This window comes from Megalopta genalis, chromosome 5 (assembly GCF_051020955.1).
Source record: "Megalopta genalis isolate 19385.01 chromosome 5, iyMegGena1_principal, whole genome shotgun sequence".
Taxonomy (NCBI): Eukaryota; Metazoa; Arthropoda; class Insecta; order Hymenoptera; family Halictidae; genus Megalopta; species Megalopta genalis.
The window spans coordinates 5,071,347-5,088,794 of NC_135017.1; the positions used below are offsets into that span (position 1 = coordinate 5,071,347).

The 17,448-nt window shown below is 36.4% G+C and overlaps 4 protein-coding genes and 1 long non-coding RNA gene across 8 annotated transcripts in view; 1 reads left to right on the plus strand and 4 right to left on the minus strand.

Moving 5' to 3' along the window:
• Positions 1-1,271, minus strand: part of mgl (low-density lipoprotein receptor-related protein megalin) — a 46,430-nt gene extending 45,159 nt beyond the window's left edge. Inside the window, exon 1 of the mRNA XM_033476749.2 lies at positions 900-1,271. Coding sequence (XP_033332640.2) covers positions 900-1,062 — 163 coding nt within the window. The 5' untranslated portion in view covers positions 1,063-1,271. The remainder of the gene's footprint in view (positions 1-899) is intronic.
• On the plus strand, positions 1,270-5,571 carry LOC117224084 (uncharacterized). Its single transcript, XR_004491116.2, has 2 exons — positions 1,270-1,873; positions 2,727-5,571. It is a non-coding gene; the product is annotated as an uncharacterized LOC117224084 (long non-coding RNA).
• Positions 5,572-5,625: 54 nt separating this feature from the next.
• On the minus strand, positions 5,626-12,102 carry Afti (aftiphilin). Of its 4 annotated transcripts, none has more exons than XM_033476751.2 (8): positions 11,936-12,102; positions 11,418-11,533; positions 10,039-11,306; positions 9,759-9,971; positions 9,557-9,703; positions 9,319-9,379; positions 8,946-9,074; positions 5,626-8,802 (listed from the first exon to the last, which is right to left on the minus strand). In XM_033476751.2, the coding sequence occupies exons 2-8, from the start codon at positions 11,518-11,520 to the stop codon at positions 8,237-8,239; spliced, it is 2,487 nt and encodes an 828-aa protein (XP_033332642.2). In that variant the 5' UTR covers positions 11,521-11,533; positions 11,936-12,102; the 3' UTR covers positions 5,626-8,236. The 4 variants fall into 4 exon arrangements, with proteins under 4 accessions (XP_033332642.2, XP_033332644.2, XP_033332643.2 ...); XM_033476753.2 differs by lacking the exon at positions 11,936-12,102 and adding an exon at positions 11,889-11,911; XM_033476752.2 differs by lacking the exon at positions 11,936-12,102 and adding an exon at positions 11,637-11,779.
• On the minus strand, positions 12,088-15,160 carry LOC117224083 (uncharacterized). The gene is made up of 7 exons (XM_033476755.2): positions 14,891-15,160; positions 14,201-14,820; positions 13,996-14,139; positions 13,767-13,916; positions 13,143-13,703; positions 12,577-13,073; positions 12,088-12,195 (listed from the first exon to the last, which is right to left on the minus strand). Exons 1-6 carry the CDS (start codon positions 15,158-15,160, stop codon positions 12,638-12,640), a joined length of 2,181 nt encoding a protein of 726 aa, XP_033332646.1. The 3' UTR covers positions 12,088-12,195; positions 12,577-12,637.
• Positions 15,161-15,745: 585 nt separating this feature from the next.
• On the minus strand, positions 15,746-17,243 carry LOC117224056 (SKA complex subunit 1). The gene is made up of 4 exons (XM_076521904.1): positions 17,024-17,243; positions 16,766-16,887; positions 16,180-16,660; positions 15,746-16,117 (listed from the first exon to the last, which is right to left on the minus strand). The coding sequence occupies exons 1-4, from the start codon at positions 17,109-17,111 to the stop codon at positions 15,960-15,962; spliced, it is 849 nt and encodes a 282-aa protein (XP_076378019.1). The 5' UTR covers positions 17,112-17,243; the 3' UTR covers positions 15,746-15,959.
• Positions 17,244-17,448: the final 205 nt, after the last annotated feature.

The following is a 17,448-nucleotide window of genomic DNA, read 5'->3' on the forward strand; positions in this document are numbered from 1 at the left end:
TTCCCTCCATTGATCAACGCACAAAGTTATCTTAAAATAAAAACCCGGAGAAAGTACCGCGTTCTGTTTAGTCGCAAAGTCCGGTTCCAGGTCTGAACTCTGTTAGCAATGCTACCGCAGATATCTATTCGATTTATCAATATATTTCAATTCGCAGCGAAATAAAATTTCTATGCGAAATAAAAATATTCTGCTTTCGGCATCGAGAAACCAGTATTACATAGAAAATGATTTCCTAATAACTTCAATGATCCGAGACAAGCGCATACATGTGTAACCACCGGTATTCGCCATGCATAAGTAAACAAAGTGAATACAGATGCGTCTCAATATATAAAGTTCTAAATTCGGAGTCCTTATCTGAAAGTTTTTGTAGTCCTTATCTCTACCTGGCTACCAGAGATGAAGAAAGTTAAAACATAAGCAGCGAGGTGTCGACGCGCCTTAAAATAGTCGACTGGAGTTGCAGTATTGCATAAACATGTCATTCGCGCAAAATCATCGAGACCTCGTTTAGAAGCAGCCATTATACAGCTGGATAAGTTAATTCGAGCGAAAGCAAACCTTAATCTCATTAATACGTATAATTATTATCTACGTTGACCCGCGTACGCTGCTCGAGAACAATTGTGCAAAAGAGGAGGGTGATTTTCACCCGTTTCCGTTTCACAGTTGAATTCGGCCAGAATTACGGCGAAATTCTACCGCGTCTGAAACAAAGTGAATTTGTTGCCAGAGGAACGTACGATTAGCTACGTATTTTTTAATAACTGCTCGACTATAGCGCCCACGACTGTACGGGGAGTCGAGCAGAGTAATACGAAGGTTAGACGTATTATATGCTAATTTTCTTGGGCCCCTAGCGACGCAAGTGACGTTAAGGGGATCTATCAACTTACCCAACCTGATGGCGGCCACCTGTGCGACACCGAGAAGGACTAGGAGGAGCGGAAGTCCTTCGAAGACCGGGCACAGAGTTCTTATTCCGTGGGTATTCCCGGAAACGCGTTTACCGTCAAGGAGGAGCGTGCGTGGCCGGCGTGGCCCCGCAGCCACTGCCATCGCACCGTCCTTCTCCTCACCGTGCACCGTTCAACACTTCAATTGTCGTCTCCACTGTGTTTTCGCAACACTATGATGACAATAAAATCTCCCGGACAGTGTACACTTCGACCGCGTGCGGGTGAAGCGCGTTTCCCTTCGGAACGGGTACACCAGAACGACTACTAAAGCCGAGAGGGCGGGAGGGGGGGGGGCGGGCGGGCGCGACGCGGCTTTCGGCAAGGCGACCGGTTTCGCGAAAATAGAGAACGATCTTCCCCGTTCTTTCTTTGGTGGGTTGAGTTTTCCTGGAGGCACGCGCGGTCGCGAATCGCGCGCGTGTACTTTCTTCCAGGGGCGTGGTACAGAGGGAGAAATAAAAGCGAGCTGTAGTGTGAGAAAAATTAAAAAAAAAAGGACGCGAGAGGCACGAGCGGTTCCTTTTAGGCTGATTCAGTTCATGGCTCGCGCGGACTATATTCACGCGGCCGCGGTCAGCGAACGACTGGCTGGTTGGCGCGCGCGCGCGCCGGCTGGAAGGGCTTCTCGGTACCGTCGCCTGACGCGCATGCGCGGGGAAGGGGTTCTAAGGACCACGTGTGGTAGAATCTTGCGCCGTGACTGTGTCTGGCGACTGGAATACCTGCGAAAGTTGTGACACGAATGTTAAATATGACGTAAAATTCAATCACTGGGATTAATTGATCGACATATTACGAAAATAATTGTCTATACCGACGCGCATTCGTCCAAAATCGTCGGATAAAATCACATTTTCCACTTCATCCGAGAAATCAGCGAAGGTGTACGCTCCGAAATGTTCCAACTTTTGGTAAAGGATGAGTTAATAAGTTAATCAGGATTTATTGATGGTGCTTCGAATACAATAAAAGATACATACCTTAAGATCGCACATTTGTGTCTAAAATTATCCGGCTTTGCAAGATTATATATTTTCATAGAGAAAAATATAGTCGAAACCGATTACACAGTGTTAAAGAGCATCGTTGCTTTTGGGTTTTAGCAACATTTTCAAAGCGGAAGCCACTGGGCGGTGACAATGAATTTTGCATAAGAATATCTGTTGAATCATAGTTAAGAATATATAAACATTTTTTGGCAATACTTGCTTGTTGCATAGTTATTAGACGAAATGTATGGCTAGCGACTAAACGTTTTTTAAAATCCTTCGGCGAATCATATATTAACATATTTTCAATTACTACTACTCTATGATTACAGTACATCTGTACTTTTAATTAAACAGGATATTACTAAGAGATATAATTATATGAAATAATAATGATATTTAGAATAATGAAATAATTCATTACTTCTCATATAGACATGCTACGCAAATTTAATTCCCAAAATTAAACCATTTCACTGGCAAATGTAGTATAGTGCACAAATAATGTCACGATTTTTCTCCGCGTTTTGATGATTTTTAACCATTGTACAATAATCTGCTATCGTTTTGCTCAAAATTGTATTTGCATATTAAGAACGCTGTTCCTCAAGCATCATCTGTCTAATAACTGTACGCTTTATTATACAACAATACCGTTTTAAAACGAATAACGTATTTGATCATGTCTCTAATGGATTATTTATACGTATATTGTCTTATCGTATTTTACATTTGCACCTATACATAGTTCATTTACAAGGGAAAACTGTTTTAGGCGCAGCCCCGCCTACCTGTTCCTGGAAATATTCGCTTTGGGACAAACGTAAACATGAGCTTACCTGGGCCGAGGAACCACCGTCCCTTCCAGGATTTCGTCGCTTTTTCTGCGATCTCAACCAACTGGAAGCATTCCTTCACCTACATCTGTCCTCCGGATTCCACGGAGCCGTTCATATACAAACTAACCGATTCCACCTGCGTTCCATTTAAGAACCTGCCGTATTTTTGTCACTCGTTTTACCCTCGATCGCGTCCAGGACAAATCACTTTGAACGTCGCTTAGAAGATATTGGGTCGTTGCATTTCGAGGTATTCGACGACCGAAAACAATTAGCGACACGTATTCGACGACACGCAACATGCTAACAATTGCTAGTGTACAATCCAATGCGAAAAGTATTTTAAACAGAAAGTTACATTACGTGGAATAAAATGTTTATTTATATGGTTTCATAGAGTCGATTCATATAAATCTAGTTTTGCGAATCTTAATTATACCTCTGCAGCAATTGTTTCACCTTTATATTATATTTTACTATATATGATATTATACGTGTACGAGAGGAACACGAGTTGGAAATCGCAGAACTAGGAAGCAGTTGTTCGTTACTTAAAATCACGAATGTTTCGAAATCGCTGATAATCTAAAAAAAATGTAAATCGCGTGAATACATTGCCGCCTCTGATTTACATATCTAGCGTGCCAATTTTTCGTGGGACTGTATTGCACGAAAGGGAAGACCGTAATTTGTCTTGGCATGCAGGACACTGTTCATGAATGAAGTTGTACTGTGAACTCGTGCCGTCCGTGCCCGGCGGTGCCGCTTGAGAGAACGACACCGAGCCCGACTCCTGCGTTTTCTCGCAAACGCGTTTATTAGTTGTGGCAAATGCCACAGCCCGTGATCGACCTTTCCTATTGTCCGGAGATGTGCCTCAGCGTGCCGCGTTCCCGCACTTCCTTTTCGTCTAGGATCGCTCATTACCAGTCCCACAATTCCTGTCGTTTCGCGTCTGTTATTTTCAATTTCCATTAGAGTAGACCAATCGGATCGGTCGTAAAGGAAAACGAATTGTTGCAACCTCCCGTAGATATCTCTTATAGATATTTCGTTCACGTTTCTGCAAGAAACAAACATCTCCACGAAATACATATTGATATTACCTAAAATTAATTGTCGGCGTTAGTACGGAGAGCCAACTCGTCGCACTGACGCATGAAAAATAATTTACAACGACGAAATCGCGCGGGTCTGCCAGAAACGGTGAAAACGATCAAATCGTCCTGGTTTAAATGCATCAGGCCATTACGAATGAATCACGGTTTTTTTTAAGGCCTCTTTGTATCATGCACGGCGTCTTACCCCAATTGCTGGTACATCCTGTTTAGACAATTGAGGAAGATGCCACTTGCAACCGTGAAATTAGTCCGCCGATCGCGCTTCAGCTCGTCGAGATTGTCCGTAAAATTTTTCCCTGGAATTGCTTGAAATTATATGGAAAGATTGAAAAAAAAGATCTATTTTTAAAGCGAACAGTGAGACTTATTATGGTTGCTGCGGGAGGAAAATAGAAAACAGCAGGAGTACAGCGCGCACAACGTGGCAGAATCGAGCGGAGCGCCGTTTTAATTGTGTTCGCGGATCATTTGAATTCTCTGCGAGCGACGGACAATTTCGAAAAATATATTCCGGTCGGGAACAAAGCATCTACGACGTCTCCGGTGCGACGTGTGTGTTCTTTCACCTGTTATTTCACTGTTCATTGGCTGCGCACCTTACCCGGTGCAAAACTGAGCCGCACAATAAAGGTCTCTCCCTGTCTCTCTTTCTCCTTCCATCTCTGCGTCTCACCGAGAGGCTAGCGCGCCCTCTCTCGCGTGTATACGTGTCGTGACCTTGTGGCATTTGGTACCTGGCTGTACCAGTCGGCGCATGACTCCGCCTGACGTATAGTGATAGGCACGATTCGAGTGCCTGAATCGCGCGATCCACCTATTTCCTTCTATGTATCAACTGGCCCCCACCTGTATCGATCCATTATTTGATCACATTGGCCGACGAATTGCAATATCTTCTGTTATTAGAGATTTTTACAAATTTCTATGCACTGCGCAGTAATCCGTTAAACGTTCTCTAGCAGTACGTACCCAGAGTTCTGCAAAAATTATATCTTGAGAGAAAAATCAGATTTTTAAGTTTACGTCACGTTTTATCTGCGAACACTATGTAAACGTTTCTTGTAGGAATTAATTGTATATATTTTTAGTATATAATTCTATTTGTTTTAGAAATTAATAGATCGCGAGGAAATTTCAAATACGTCACCTAATAAAGCAGACTTTAATTAAACAGCAACGCTAAAGAAAAGCTAGGACGTAGATTCTGTGCACAATCGAGAAAATTAAATAATTACGCATGACGCATGTGCTTAGGGTAACATCAATCATTGAGATTGAGAATCACTGGTGGTAGCTAGTGTCATGCGTAACTATTTAATTTTCTCAAATAAGAACAAAATCTATGTTACTGTTTTCTTTTTTCTTTGATGGTATATCCTGAATTAAAACATACTCTATCATGTAATGTAACTCAATTTTATCTCACACCTTTATTTTGGAAAATAAACTAAAAATCACCTAAGTTCCTCTGACTTGAAACATTTTCAACGTACATATCGATATAAAGGGAAGAGTGATTCCAAATCGCTAACATAATGTTTATTTAGAAATTCGGAATAAGTAAAGAAGAGCTAAAATAATTTTTAAGAAGTTGTTTTCTAGAATTTGTTAGATCGCTTGTCTCTGTAATTTTAAATAAACAAGATTTTTAAGTATGATACATGAGCAATCAATTGGTTTATCAATTGAGACGATTATTAAAAGAATATCACAATTTCTTGCAAGTAGATAGTTTATTTTGTTGTAACAATTGAAACTTCAAAAGATTGTGAAGCAGAATCTACAACAAAATTCTCGCAATATCAATAATACAACATTTCAAAATAACTTATAAATAATAACGTACATTACAATACATTAAATGTAATATCCTTCTGAAATCTCTCAGATTTCTAGACACAACGATACATTAAAGAACAAACGAAATTAAAGTAATAATTATTCTCTTAAAGAAAAAATATATATATAATTTCTAGGTTTCTATTTTTATAATCGTCTCAATTTTCTTTAAATCCTTAACTTAAGACACGGCCCTCGTCTTAAAAAATATTTATGCAAACTTTGGAATGATCAGACTATGACAAGGACACCCAGTCTACCAAAAGAATTAACGATTAACAAATGTCGAATATATCAGCATCTTCTATTAAGTTTCTCACCAAACGTTGTATACTTGAACAATTTATATTTATCTACAATTTTTTCTTATCGTTATTTCATTAAGTCACTTCGAACGCCGACAATATCCAAGACAATTCCTTTCCACAATAATGTTAGTATTAAGTCTAGACTCGAACGTAGAATTCATTCAATATCACTACTTGCACCCGTGGCGCGGCCAGAGAGTGCAAAACCACACATTATTGGGAATATACGTGGGAAACGGGATTAACTACTATTAATTATATATAGAAGAAGCATACATTGTATTCACCGAAGGCTAACATTTGCGGTTCTCATTGAACTCTTTTCATTCACAAGTACTCTAGTTCGTCGTGAAATTAAGAAAAAAATGTCTATTTCTTCCAATCGTGACATGCTATATGAAGTGATATGGAAATATATTTTACTGATATGAGTTACTCGTTCCATACATAGATCCAATTTCACATTACATAGAAATGAGGATGCCAATAAAATATGCGGTAATAGTCATAATGCTGGACATTTGCGAGCAGGTGTACATAGGGACACAGTAGAACACAACATTCTAGAAAATATCGTCGCATCAAAAGTACATATCCCTTCTCCATGAATTATAAGAGTAGTAAATCGTAACGTTGGTTTCTTTGTATACATATATGTACATATTTATGTGTCATCACATGCCTCCATCCCAAGTTTCTGGCTGCGCCACTGACTTGCACACCTCTACACCTTGTCCACAGAACAGAGTCAATGCGCATAAAAAGCTAACGATAAGTACATGATGCTTATTGACTCTATGATGCGTCTAAAAAACATGACCCGAAAATATAAACTCACGTTGTCACGCTAAACTATAAATTGGTCCACGTCTTATTTAAGTGTTAATAGCCTATAGATTGGTACAAGTACAAAATTAACGAAACAAGGTGAAAGGTGCTACGTACAACTTTAAACAAATAGAACAAGTACATTAGGTGCTCAATAAGTAGCTGTGTTTGATACTTACCTGTTTGTTTCTTACTGTGGTATACAAAAATGTTGTATGGCATTTTCAACATAGTTATGCAAAATTACAATCGAATTATTTTATAATTATATCCTCTCACTATACAATTAAGTTTTTGCTTCATGTACTCGGAACTGTTTGAATAAAATAATCAGCTACTTGTCGAGCGCCTATTATACATAAAACCTACATATCACATGTTCTAAGTGATGTTTACATTACAAATAGTTCGAGGATTAAAATCATACATACTCAACAAACTCAACATCCGATGCTCTGCAGTCTTGACTCCATTTCGTGAACAAAGTAAATATTTCCTATTTTACACATCTTATCGTGCAAAAAGGGGCAGAAGATCTGTACCACAGAGTATACTACCTCTTACTTTTTCTTTTCTGGAAATACAGTATTTTCCCTATAACGTCGCGTGACTGGGCGGAGACAGTGTTTCGGAGCAGAATAAGTTATTTTAAAGTCATCTTGATTAACTGCAGACTAGCTACGAGATGGTAGAGATAGAAACACGATGTTGAAGGAGCAATCGGAACGCGATGCTGCAGAGGAAATACTGTTGACAAGTTGTACTTTGTAGATAAAATTCATACCGCATTCCTATTGGTAGATATTCATAGAAAGGGAGTCACCTCTCATTTAATATGTTGGTGGGATCATCATTCTGAATAGTGTTGTGAAGATTTTAGTTGGTAATAGCAGTTTGTTAAGAAATTAGATCGTAAATTGTAAATTAATCAGAAATAGGTTTAGCATGTAGGCTGTGTTGAATAGCCTATAAGAAAGATCTCAGGTATCACACTTGTTTTGTGAAACTTGTAGTGACTTTTTAGTAAACTGCAACCTTCGACTGTAACGTCCTTTGCAACACTATTTAAAATGGTAACATATTAAGTTAAATTATGGAAATTGGAGGTGGTTCTCTCTCTATGGATGTCTACCTTCCTGTTTCAAGAGTAAAGAGTACAGAATACCTTAGCAGTCGGTGTCTCAAGGGGGAACAAGCTGGGATCGGAGGTCGGTCCAAGCACGGATTTGAAAGGTTAACGGAACGTCGTTTCTTTTTCCTCGTTTCTACGCCACACATCGATGCGTCCACAGGGTAGAGAGATATATCGGATGTCTTGACCTTTCAAACTCGCGCTCAGACCGACGTTACTCAGCCGGGCATCTTGCGACTCATAACACCAAGCTCACAGGTGATTTGCTTATGGTCGCGATCGAGCAATAGAGTTCTGGCATTCAGAAACGAAAGGTCCGGGAGTCGGTTTAGTACACGCGCTGTTTCCTGTTGTATCGGCATAACACGTCCAAACCTATCCATCACCACATGTTCAGATCCCGACGACCTCTTGTTCACAGACTTCCCACGATAAGTATCCCCTGAATTTGTTTTCTCCGGCAAATACTGTTTCTCTACAGACGAGTATTGCTTTTCTGACGACATATATTGCTGTCTATCAGTTGCTACATGCTTCTCGTTCGTTGAGAACTGCTTCTCCATTGGGACATTCCGTTGCGAACTGGTGATTTTTGATTTGTGCCCGGGATCAAGGTCAGACTTCCTTTTCCAGTCTGCTGGACGGGGAGCTGGTAATGGTTCTATCATCTTCGAAGGTTGCGAACGTTTCTGAGATTTCAAAACGTCGTTCTCCAGGGAGTCGATCGTCTCTGTCTTTGAGACTGAATTGCATCGTTCTCGATTAACACTCACTTCTGAGATATCTGTTGCATCATAAAAAAGCATGTTACTGAATTGATTACTGTAAATATCGATGGGAACACGTAAGCGACATACAAAGAACTGACTAATCTCGTTGTTTCTAACTACAGTGTACGAGTTACAGAATACCAAGCCCAACACTTACGATGATTAACAGGATTCCTTGCGCTACTTGGCCGACGATAGGATTCAGAGTTGGTGGAACTGTGGGATGTTAGTAGAGGATCAAAAGGGCACAGAAAGTCCAAAGGTAGTAGAGCAGATAACCCACCACCTAGATTATATGATTCATCAAAATTGTTTACCCAGTGCGGAAGCAAGTAATTAATAACAGTTTTTGTGAAAGTGATATGATCGTATGGAAGCAGTGAATATTTCTAATTCACGAATATACTGGCAAAGAAACAAATCAAATATATCCGTTAAGTAGTTTATGACAATCTAATCTCTATTCAAATGAATATTTAAAGCAATAGTGAAATAAAACGGCAATAGCGTATATCATGTTTGATACTTACTAGCTTCTAAGGGATTAACAAGCCCGGAACTATTCCAGTCAAATTGAGCGGCAGGTACTTCCTAATGGGATTTCAGTATTAATAATTATGATATTGTTTCATCTTAAAATTACACTGTCCAACATCAGTTGCGCGCGCAATTTGTTGAACAGTATTACTAAGTGCTGTAAATACTTCACAAAATTTTTCTAACATAAAACAGTGAAACTACAACGTCAACCGTGAATTTAACACTTACTTCCGAGTTAGTTGAACTTTGAGATTTGCTTATATTTGTTGTAACAGTAGGTTGAATATCCACTGTGGCTTTAATTGGCTCTAAAGGGGTGAAGCCAAGATTTGCAGCGAACCTCGGTACATTTGGATTCCATCTTGGACCAAATAACTGCAAGAATCACATTGTGACTTACAAATATTAATTCATTTCTTCAATTACTTACAATATTACGAGAATCAATGCCGAGGGAATTCAAGAGTACATTGTTACTAGCACTATTTGCCCACTGATACGTCAAAGCGTTCGTTTCCTCAACGCTTTTAATACTGTGCCAGACTCTATCTGCTTGACCTATCAGCGTTTGTATTTGAATTTCGCATTGTTCCGTATCTGTCGGAAACATCGTTGTTATTATGTCCTCTATTTTGTTAGCCGCCTGTGGAACATATTTATAATTAATTTCTGATATTGTAATGTAGAGAAATGAACACGCAAAAGCTCACATTTTTATTTTCAATACGAGAAATCGATTCCTTCAGACTAAATTGCGATTGCTCCACCTCAGGTTGTTGGAATGCTGATTCAAAATCATTGAAGTCTCCGAAATCGTCGTCTTCATTTTTATCAGGTACTTTTACTTCATCAACCTTTTCAAATCGAGTTTGATCAGTAAAGTTCGTGAAATCGCCGAAGTCGTCGTCTTCAGCTTCCAAATCATTCCTTTTTTCATTCACTTCTGTTGTGTCGGGAAAGTCATGAACCTCAGGTTGGAAAGTCCTAGTAGAAGTCTCTAGTGTGGCATCACATTTGAAATCATCGAATTCTTCATTCGAACACCTGGAAATAACTGGCAGTGGTTCAGAAGATAGAAAGCCGTTTTCAGAACTCGTTCGTTTAGCCTCAGAGAACTCGTAAAATTCTTCAGCAATATCCTCCTTGTCAGCTTGACTTCTATTTGAAAACTCGTCTTTTGATTCACTCATACTCGGAGGATTTCCTTCAATAGAATCATGAAACGGCGACTCTTCTATATTTTCAGCTTTTGAGACTCCTTCAAAATCATCTCTCTCATCTGGCACATTTGAGATTGCTGTGCATTGAGCTTCTACAGTCGGTTGCTCAACCGATTTCTCAAATTCTACATTTACATCTTTTTTATCAACTATACTGAAGTCTTTTTTGAAACTTTTTAAATTATTTGAAATATCTTCAGCTTCTTGGAATTCGAAGTAGTTTGTTTTTGAAATGTCTGTAGGCACGTCATTGTTTGAAATCCAGTTCTGAGAATCTTCAAACTGCTCATACTCGTAGAAATCATCATCTAACGGTTGAATTATGTCGGCAGCAGCAGTTGGATCTCCCAAATCTAGACTCAAAGGTTCTAAATCCTCTAAATTATTAGGGGAAGCTTCTTGTTCACTCTCCCCAAAACTACTGCTTTCGCTGACTAAGCCAACTTCATTGAAAACTCTTTTTCCTATATTGTCTATGATATCATTGTTATTTACATTCTTCGAGTTTCTTTTACAATTATTCACCTCATTAATAGTTTCAATCTCTGTTTTTAATTTAATTTCATTCACAGTGTTCTCAGTTTTTTCAAGTATTAAGAGATCTTCCGTAATTGCTGATTTCAAAACTACGACTGACTGAGAATCTTCTTCGCTTGTTTCAGAAATACCATTTAATTTTGGTGAAGCATTTTGGGATGGTAAAGGTGTTTGAACAGGTGTCGCAAGCTTATGTGGTGAATCTGAAGACACAGAGAGTCCTGCAATAGATATGTTATTATTAAAATGAAATTATGATTAAAGTTTGTAATTATGAAAGGAAAGAAAAAGGAAGAGATTACTGTGTTATAATACTTCAATAGCTTAATTACCATCTATTCCACCAGTTGTAAAGTCTCCAAATTCATCCTCTTCTGAGTCTCCGAAATTATCTAACGGAGGAGGTGTCGAACTGACCAGTGGTGGAAATGCCATCCTGCTGTCTACTCTAAAGAAAGCACAGAATATTTTCATTAGAACATATTTTTTAACTCAGTGAACCTGTTAGAAACAAAAACAGCATTATAAATATAATTTAGATGAAATATTACAACGACAAAGCCAGAAGCAATTTCTCATGCTGATCCTAATTTCTAAAGAAACAGAAATAATTTCTCAAAAAGTTAAAGATTCCACCGTCTACCGCGATGAAACGCATATGTCAAAGTCAACTAGGTTATGTATATGTCAATAATGACGGAACGAAACACTTGGCAAAGTAATTCGAAAATACGTCAATAACATTGACATGTTCGTTAAAAATGATTTTATTGTACTGTTCAGAAGAAAAATAAGGTGGTTACGCAAAGAAAGTAAGGTGAACTTGAACGTAGTGTCATCACTAACTTACAAAAGAACACGTAGGTACGTGATGCACCTTTCGATAATTGCTTTATCTGTCGTTCGTCATTGTATCGACTTCATTCCAGTCGGTCTTCATCGGCATATGCAATCTTTTATCAATGAGGATTGCAACTTGTTAGAACCGTAAGGTTCGGTAGTGCGAATCACGAGACCATCGGTTGTATCACCTGTTCTGTACGTGTTGCTTCTGCGCACCTGTGCTCACCTGCCGTTGCGCGTTTTTTCAAATTCGACTAAAACATAAAACTGCGACATATCGCACAGAGTTCGGTATTGACCAATTAATATTTATAATGATTTATTCAATTGATAAATTTAGACGTCAATTATTAATTATAAATCTTAATCGTTGATCAATCTCTAATTAAAAATATTACTACTTTTTTATTACATATATATGTACCAAATTCGAAGGAACATATCAATGTTTATTTATATACAGTTTATTAATTTCAGTACAATAGCGGTAAGAGGATTTCTTACTGTACGATGCATTTATCAAAAATTGCTATCTTCAGAAAAGTGTATTAGATTAAACAATTCAACGGAATTATATTCAAATCTTCATTATTTGAATCGAATATTCAAATATTAAATTGTTTAAATTTATTTGTAGATACTTCTTACCACAGCAAAGTATTATTCATGAAAATCCGTTTTTTCAAAGATAGCACTGCTTTATTTCAGTTTACTTTATGTCTTGCTTAGCGGTATGCTGCGTACGTCTATGTTTTCTCATATCTCCTTTTTGTCGGAAACATCTACCGCAAACGTCACACGCGTGCGGTTTCTCACCAGTATGAATCTTTATGTGATTATTTAAAGCTTCTGTTCTAGTAAATGCTTTCTCGCAATAGTGACACTTATATCTACGGTCTCCCCTATGTATTAATCTATGTTGATAGAAAACGGAACCTGTTAAGAAAGCTTTGTTGCAGACATCACATTTAAATGGTCTTTCTCTGGTATGCTTTTTTCTCGTGTGATCTGCTAGATCAGGCTTGATAGTAAATCTTTGATCACAATATTCGCATGCGTATGGTTTGACACCCATGTGGAATCTTTTGTGAGTCCACATGTGACTCGACTGTGTGTAACTTTTCCCACATATGTTGCATACATACCTAAAAATCAAAATTTGCTTTTTTCCTATCGATTTTAATAATAAATACAGAACGGAGGTTTGTACATACGGCCTGAGTCCACTATGTCTTCTTTTATGCGCATTCAATGAATTCGCAGTTGGTAGAAGACTACCACATATGTCACAAGGAAATTTAGAACACCTGTACTTCCCATGCTCTTGAAATTCTTCGGCGCTTACGAAAACACTTCCACAGAGCTCGCAAATAAACTTCTCTTCACTTTTTTCAGACTTTCTAGCCACTGGCTGATGTCTCTTTTGTTTGTGTTTGTAGAGCAAAGATAATTCTTTGACATCCCTGTCGCAGACATCGCATAAAAATACTACCAAGACTTTAAATATTCTCGGGTGTTCCTTCCAATGAAGTACAGCCTCTGCGAAAGATTTAAACCACGAGTTACACTCGTTGCATGAATATGGTTTTTCAACAATGTGTAAATCACGATGATGTTTCAAATGATCCATATCTGCAAAGTGGCTATCGCAGAATTCACAATGATAAAGCTTCACCACCTGCAACTCTTCAATGAGATTAACTTTCTCTTCATGCCTCTTACAATGCCCATCCGCGGTCTCGCATGCCCCAAACACTTCGCCACAATGAACACACCTTTACACAAAAAATATTATTTAGGAACAATTATTTGTATGTAACGAAACAATTAAGGCTTACCTCCAAATTGTTTGACTGTTTTCTAAAACGATACTATGACCAGCTATGTGCTTATTCAATCTTGACTTTTGTGTGAAACTTTTTGAGCATTCAGAGCATTTATATGGTTTTTCTGGAAGATGGGTTACCACATGACGTTTTAAGGTATACCTGAAATGGGGAAACCATAAAAAGAAATGTAAATTTAAAATGCAAATTTAGTTTTCAATTGACAAAGTAAAATAATCACCCATCACAGAATCCTTTTGAGCAGACTTGGCACACATGTGGTCTTGTTTTACCATCCACACAAACATGTTTCTTTAATCCTTCTTGATTTTCAAATAATTTTCCACACTGCAAGCAGGATACTTTACCATCTTTGCAATGATATCTACAATAAAATTAATATAAAAAGTGAAAAATAGTATACTTTGGATGAAATATCTTTGTACCTCTTGTAATGATAAAATAATTTTAGCTCCTTCCCAAAAGTAATTTTGCAAATTTCACAATATAATGCTTTTGCATCTTCATGAAAATGTTTATGGAATTGCAAACGCTCTTCAAAGGTAAATGTTGTGAAGCAAATGTCACACTTATATGGCTTGGATGTGCATTGCAAATTGGGTTTACATTTATGTTCATCTAGAGTTTCTTTTGTATGATACAGATTCATACAAGCTCCACATTTCAAATATTTTTGCTTGGTCCCCAAACAAAACAGTGTGATGGCTCCATTTTCATCTTCTTCATCAGCTCTAAATTCACTTGGTATATGTTCTTCATCACTACTTTCAAGAACAATATCACTGTCATACAAGTCAATATCCTTTTGATTTCTTTTGGCTTCTTCAAAGATCTTCATTCGTCCTTCAACGCATAATGGACACGAATCAATGTTCTTTAAAGAATGCCCATCATTTTTAGATGTTATAAAACAGTTTTTCTGTTTGAGAATTTCTACAAGAGTTTCTTCAGCTCTAATACATTGAGCATCAAAATCATTACACCAAGTAACCTTTTCAACACATGTTGGACAAAGTTGTTTTGGAAGGGGATCTGTTTTTTTCACCTAAAAATTATATGTACCTGTGAAATTAAAACTGATAAAAGAAGAAAGCTTTTTAATTCAACCTCAATACCTTAATACTTAGACATGTGTTTATCTTGTCCAAAAGTCTTAAGGACTCTCCAAACTCTGAATAAATATAAATAGGATTAGTGGTTTCCCCAGCACATAAACGGCACAGAGATTTGAAATGATTTTGATTGTCAGTATCAGGAGGCAATTCTAAAACTTCATTAGGGGATAATGGTTCATCCTGAGACCAAATAATTGATGCCTCAAAATCATCAAGATCATTTTCATGCTCACTCAATGTGCTAATTGAGTCTGTCTTTCCAATATTCATATTACAAAACTATATATTTATTTATCTGAAATATAAAATAAAAAATCAATACTTCTTTTTAACAACAATTAAATTTTTAATGAATCAAACATGACAATGAAATTAAAAAGTTGCAAGTTGATATTACTTCATTAGTTGTATCATATTTACACACCCAATGAAAATTTTATTTGAAATAATGTATCAATAACTTAATTTACTAATTTACATCTTTATATTTTTATTACGGAGATGTTGAATGATTATTATTATTATTGTTAAATTATAAGAAACAAATGTTCATCTTTCGTTTTCTCTTGTGGGCGGATTGAACATGATCGAAAATATGTCAGAGTAGATTACCTCGTTCCTTGGAAATAATATGAAGATTCTTTCATGGCAAACTAAACTTGAATCTTCGTATTACAAAACAATTCAACGTGTAACTGATTCTATTTTATCAAGATGTATTTCTGGTAAACATGCTGTCAGGACAACAGAAACAAAAGCGAATCTTGAGCTCCATAATTGTATACTTTGAATTTAATGAATCCATTTTACTCAATAAATCATACAATATTAGGTAATAATAAATTATACAAAAAATGTTTTAAGCTACTTTAGTTTATTAAAATCTCTGACATAGTATATAATCTTTTTCTTTCTATGTTATAGAAATAACAATGAAGTAAAAAATAATTTAATATAAAATATATCTTTTCATTACAAATTATGTCTTAACATATTTTACATTAAAAAATATAATTACAATAAATATTTAAATTGAATTCGCACAAACTTCTTTGGAGAACAGTGCCCATTATTCTGTTACTACAATATATCTTAGATCATTCTTTACTCTATATTCTCTTAATCTTTTACAATGTCTTAAAACAGTTATTAAGTTTAACTTGATCTTGTTAAGTTTCACTTTCATGTGCGTTTCATAATCTTCTTTGGTGAAGAAATACACATAATCTGAAACACAACATAATTTAATTCTCTATACTATGAAATTGCTTTTTATACAAACTTCTTACCATTTCCATTACAAATATCTAAATCTTGTTCCTTATAATGAAGATAAAGATTCATATTGCCTTGCTTTCTAACTTGTGCTTTCCCCATTGACAACAGTGTATATTTTGCTTTCAAAACCTGATTAATGGCATCTACCAGATTGTTCAGTGTTTCTAGAGACTGTCTTCCAATAATATACTTTGGAATACTATCGAATTCATTTTTGGTTATTAAATCTATTCTTGGGTAAACAACAGGCTCGTCAAACAAAATTTTCTTGCAGTCTTTTATTCGAGCCTCCGTTTGTTTCTTTGTATCTGTATCTGTATCACTCTTATTATCTACTGATATTTCTTCATCGTAATGTAATGCTAATATTTCTTTCAAAACATGGTTCAATTCATTCTCAGAATGATGGAAATCATGTATCAATGTAGGTGGAACATTCTGTTCCATATGGACAATTTTATCATCCAAATTTTGTATCAGCAACAATAATTCCTAGAATTGTTTCAAAACACAGATTCTACAACTTGAAGATTTTAGTTCTTTCCTAGAAATTCTGCTTATCAAAATCGAATTATACTAATTATTACAAATCCTTACTTGACATTCCTTATTTTGTTCGCTGATTTTGTGCAATTGTTTCCTTAATACATCAATGTCATCAGATATGTCCGAGATTTGCTCATACATCTCCAAGAGCTCGTCCTTTATTTCGTGTTTAACTAAAACGAAAACATCGAAATTAATATAATGGCAGCAATGTAAATGGTTAACACATTAGTAAAATGAAGATATAAATAACACGTTAAACAATTTTATAAATATACACTTTATAATAAATTTTTTATTCGATCGTACTTTTATGTAACATCGTTGCAGATTCGAGATATTGTAACTTATCACACAGTTGTTTCAGGATTTCATCGATACAACAGGAGTTCGCCATCGTTCGAGTAAAATGTATGTCAACGTTTTATATTTATATTAAAACTTTGGCCAAAATATCGTATTTTGTTCAAAGAACGGTTACAATTCACTAACAGTTTGTAAAACTTTGAATTTAAGTTAGTTCGTAGATGGCGCAATGTGCTATAGTTACAGGTGCATTCCAATTGGACATATAAATTGCAAATTGTAATCATTACATAAACATTTTAATGCATTTGTAAAATTGTAACACATACATATTATAAGTACACAGTGAATGTTTATGAAATTTTTTATAGGTCTTCAGATGAATTTAGAGAAATTGAAATCGTAATACATGTATATAGAAGAAACCA

Coding starts and splice junctions, on each gene's coding strand:
- Afti (XM_033476751.2), bottom strand. CDS start 11,520: ATGGCATTTCCACCACTGGTCAGTTCGACACCTCCTCCGTTAGATAAT. Junction 9,704..9,758: donor GCATTGATTCTCGTAATATT/GTAAGTAATTGA, acceptor TGATTCTTGCAG/TTATTTGGTCCAAGATGGAA. Junction 8,803..8,945: donor AAGGAATCCTGTTAATCATC/GTAAGTGTTGGG, acceptor ATGATGCAACAG/ATATCTCAGAAGTGAGTGTT.
- LOC117224083 (XM_033476755.2), bottom strand. CDS start 15,160: ATGAATATTGGAAAGACAGACTCAATTAGCACATTGAGTGAGCATGAA. Junction 13,704..13,766: donor AACAGTCAAACAATTTGGAG/GTAAGCCTTAAT, acceptor TTTTGTGTAAAG/GTGTGTTCATTGTGGCGAAG. Junction 13,074..13,142: donor AGACATAGTGGACTCAGGCC/GTATGTACAAAC, acceptor TTTGATTTTTAG/GTATGTATGCAACATATGTG.
- LOC117224056 (XM_076521904.1), bottom strand. CDS start 17,111: ATGGCGAACTCCTGTTGTATCGATGAAATCCTGAAACAACTGTGTGAT. Junction 16,661..16,765: donor AACAAAATAAGGAATGTCAA/GTAAGGATTTGT, acceptor AAACAATTCTAG/GAATTATTGTTGCTGATACA. Junction 16,118..16,179: donor AGATATTTGTAATGGAAATG/GTAAGAAGTTTG, acceptor GTTGTGTTTCAG/ATTATGTGTATTTCTTCACC.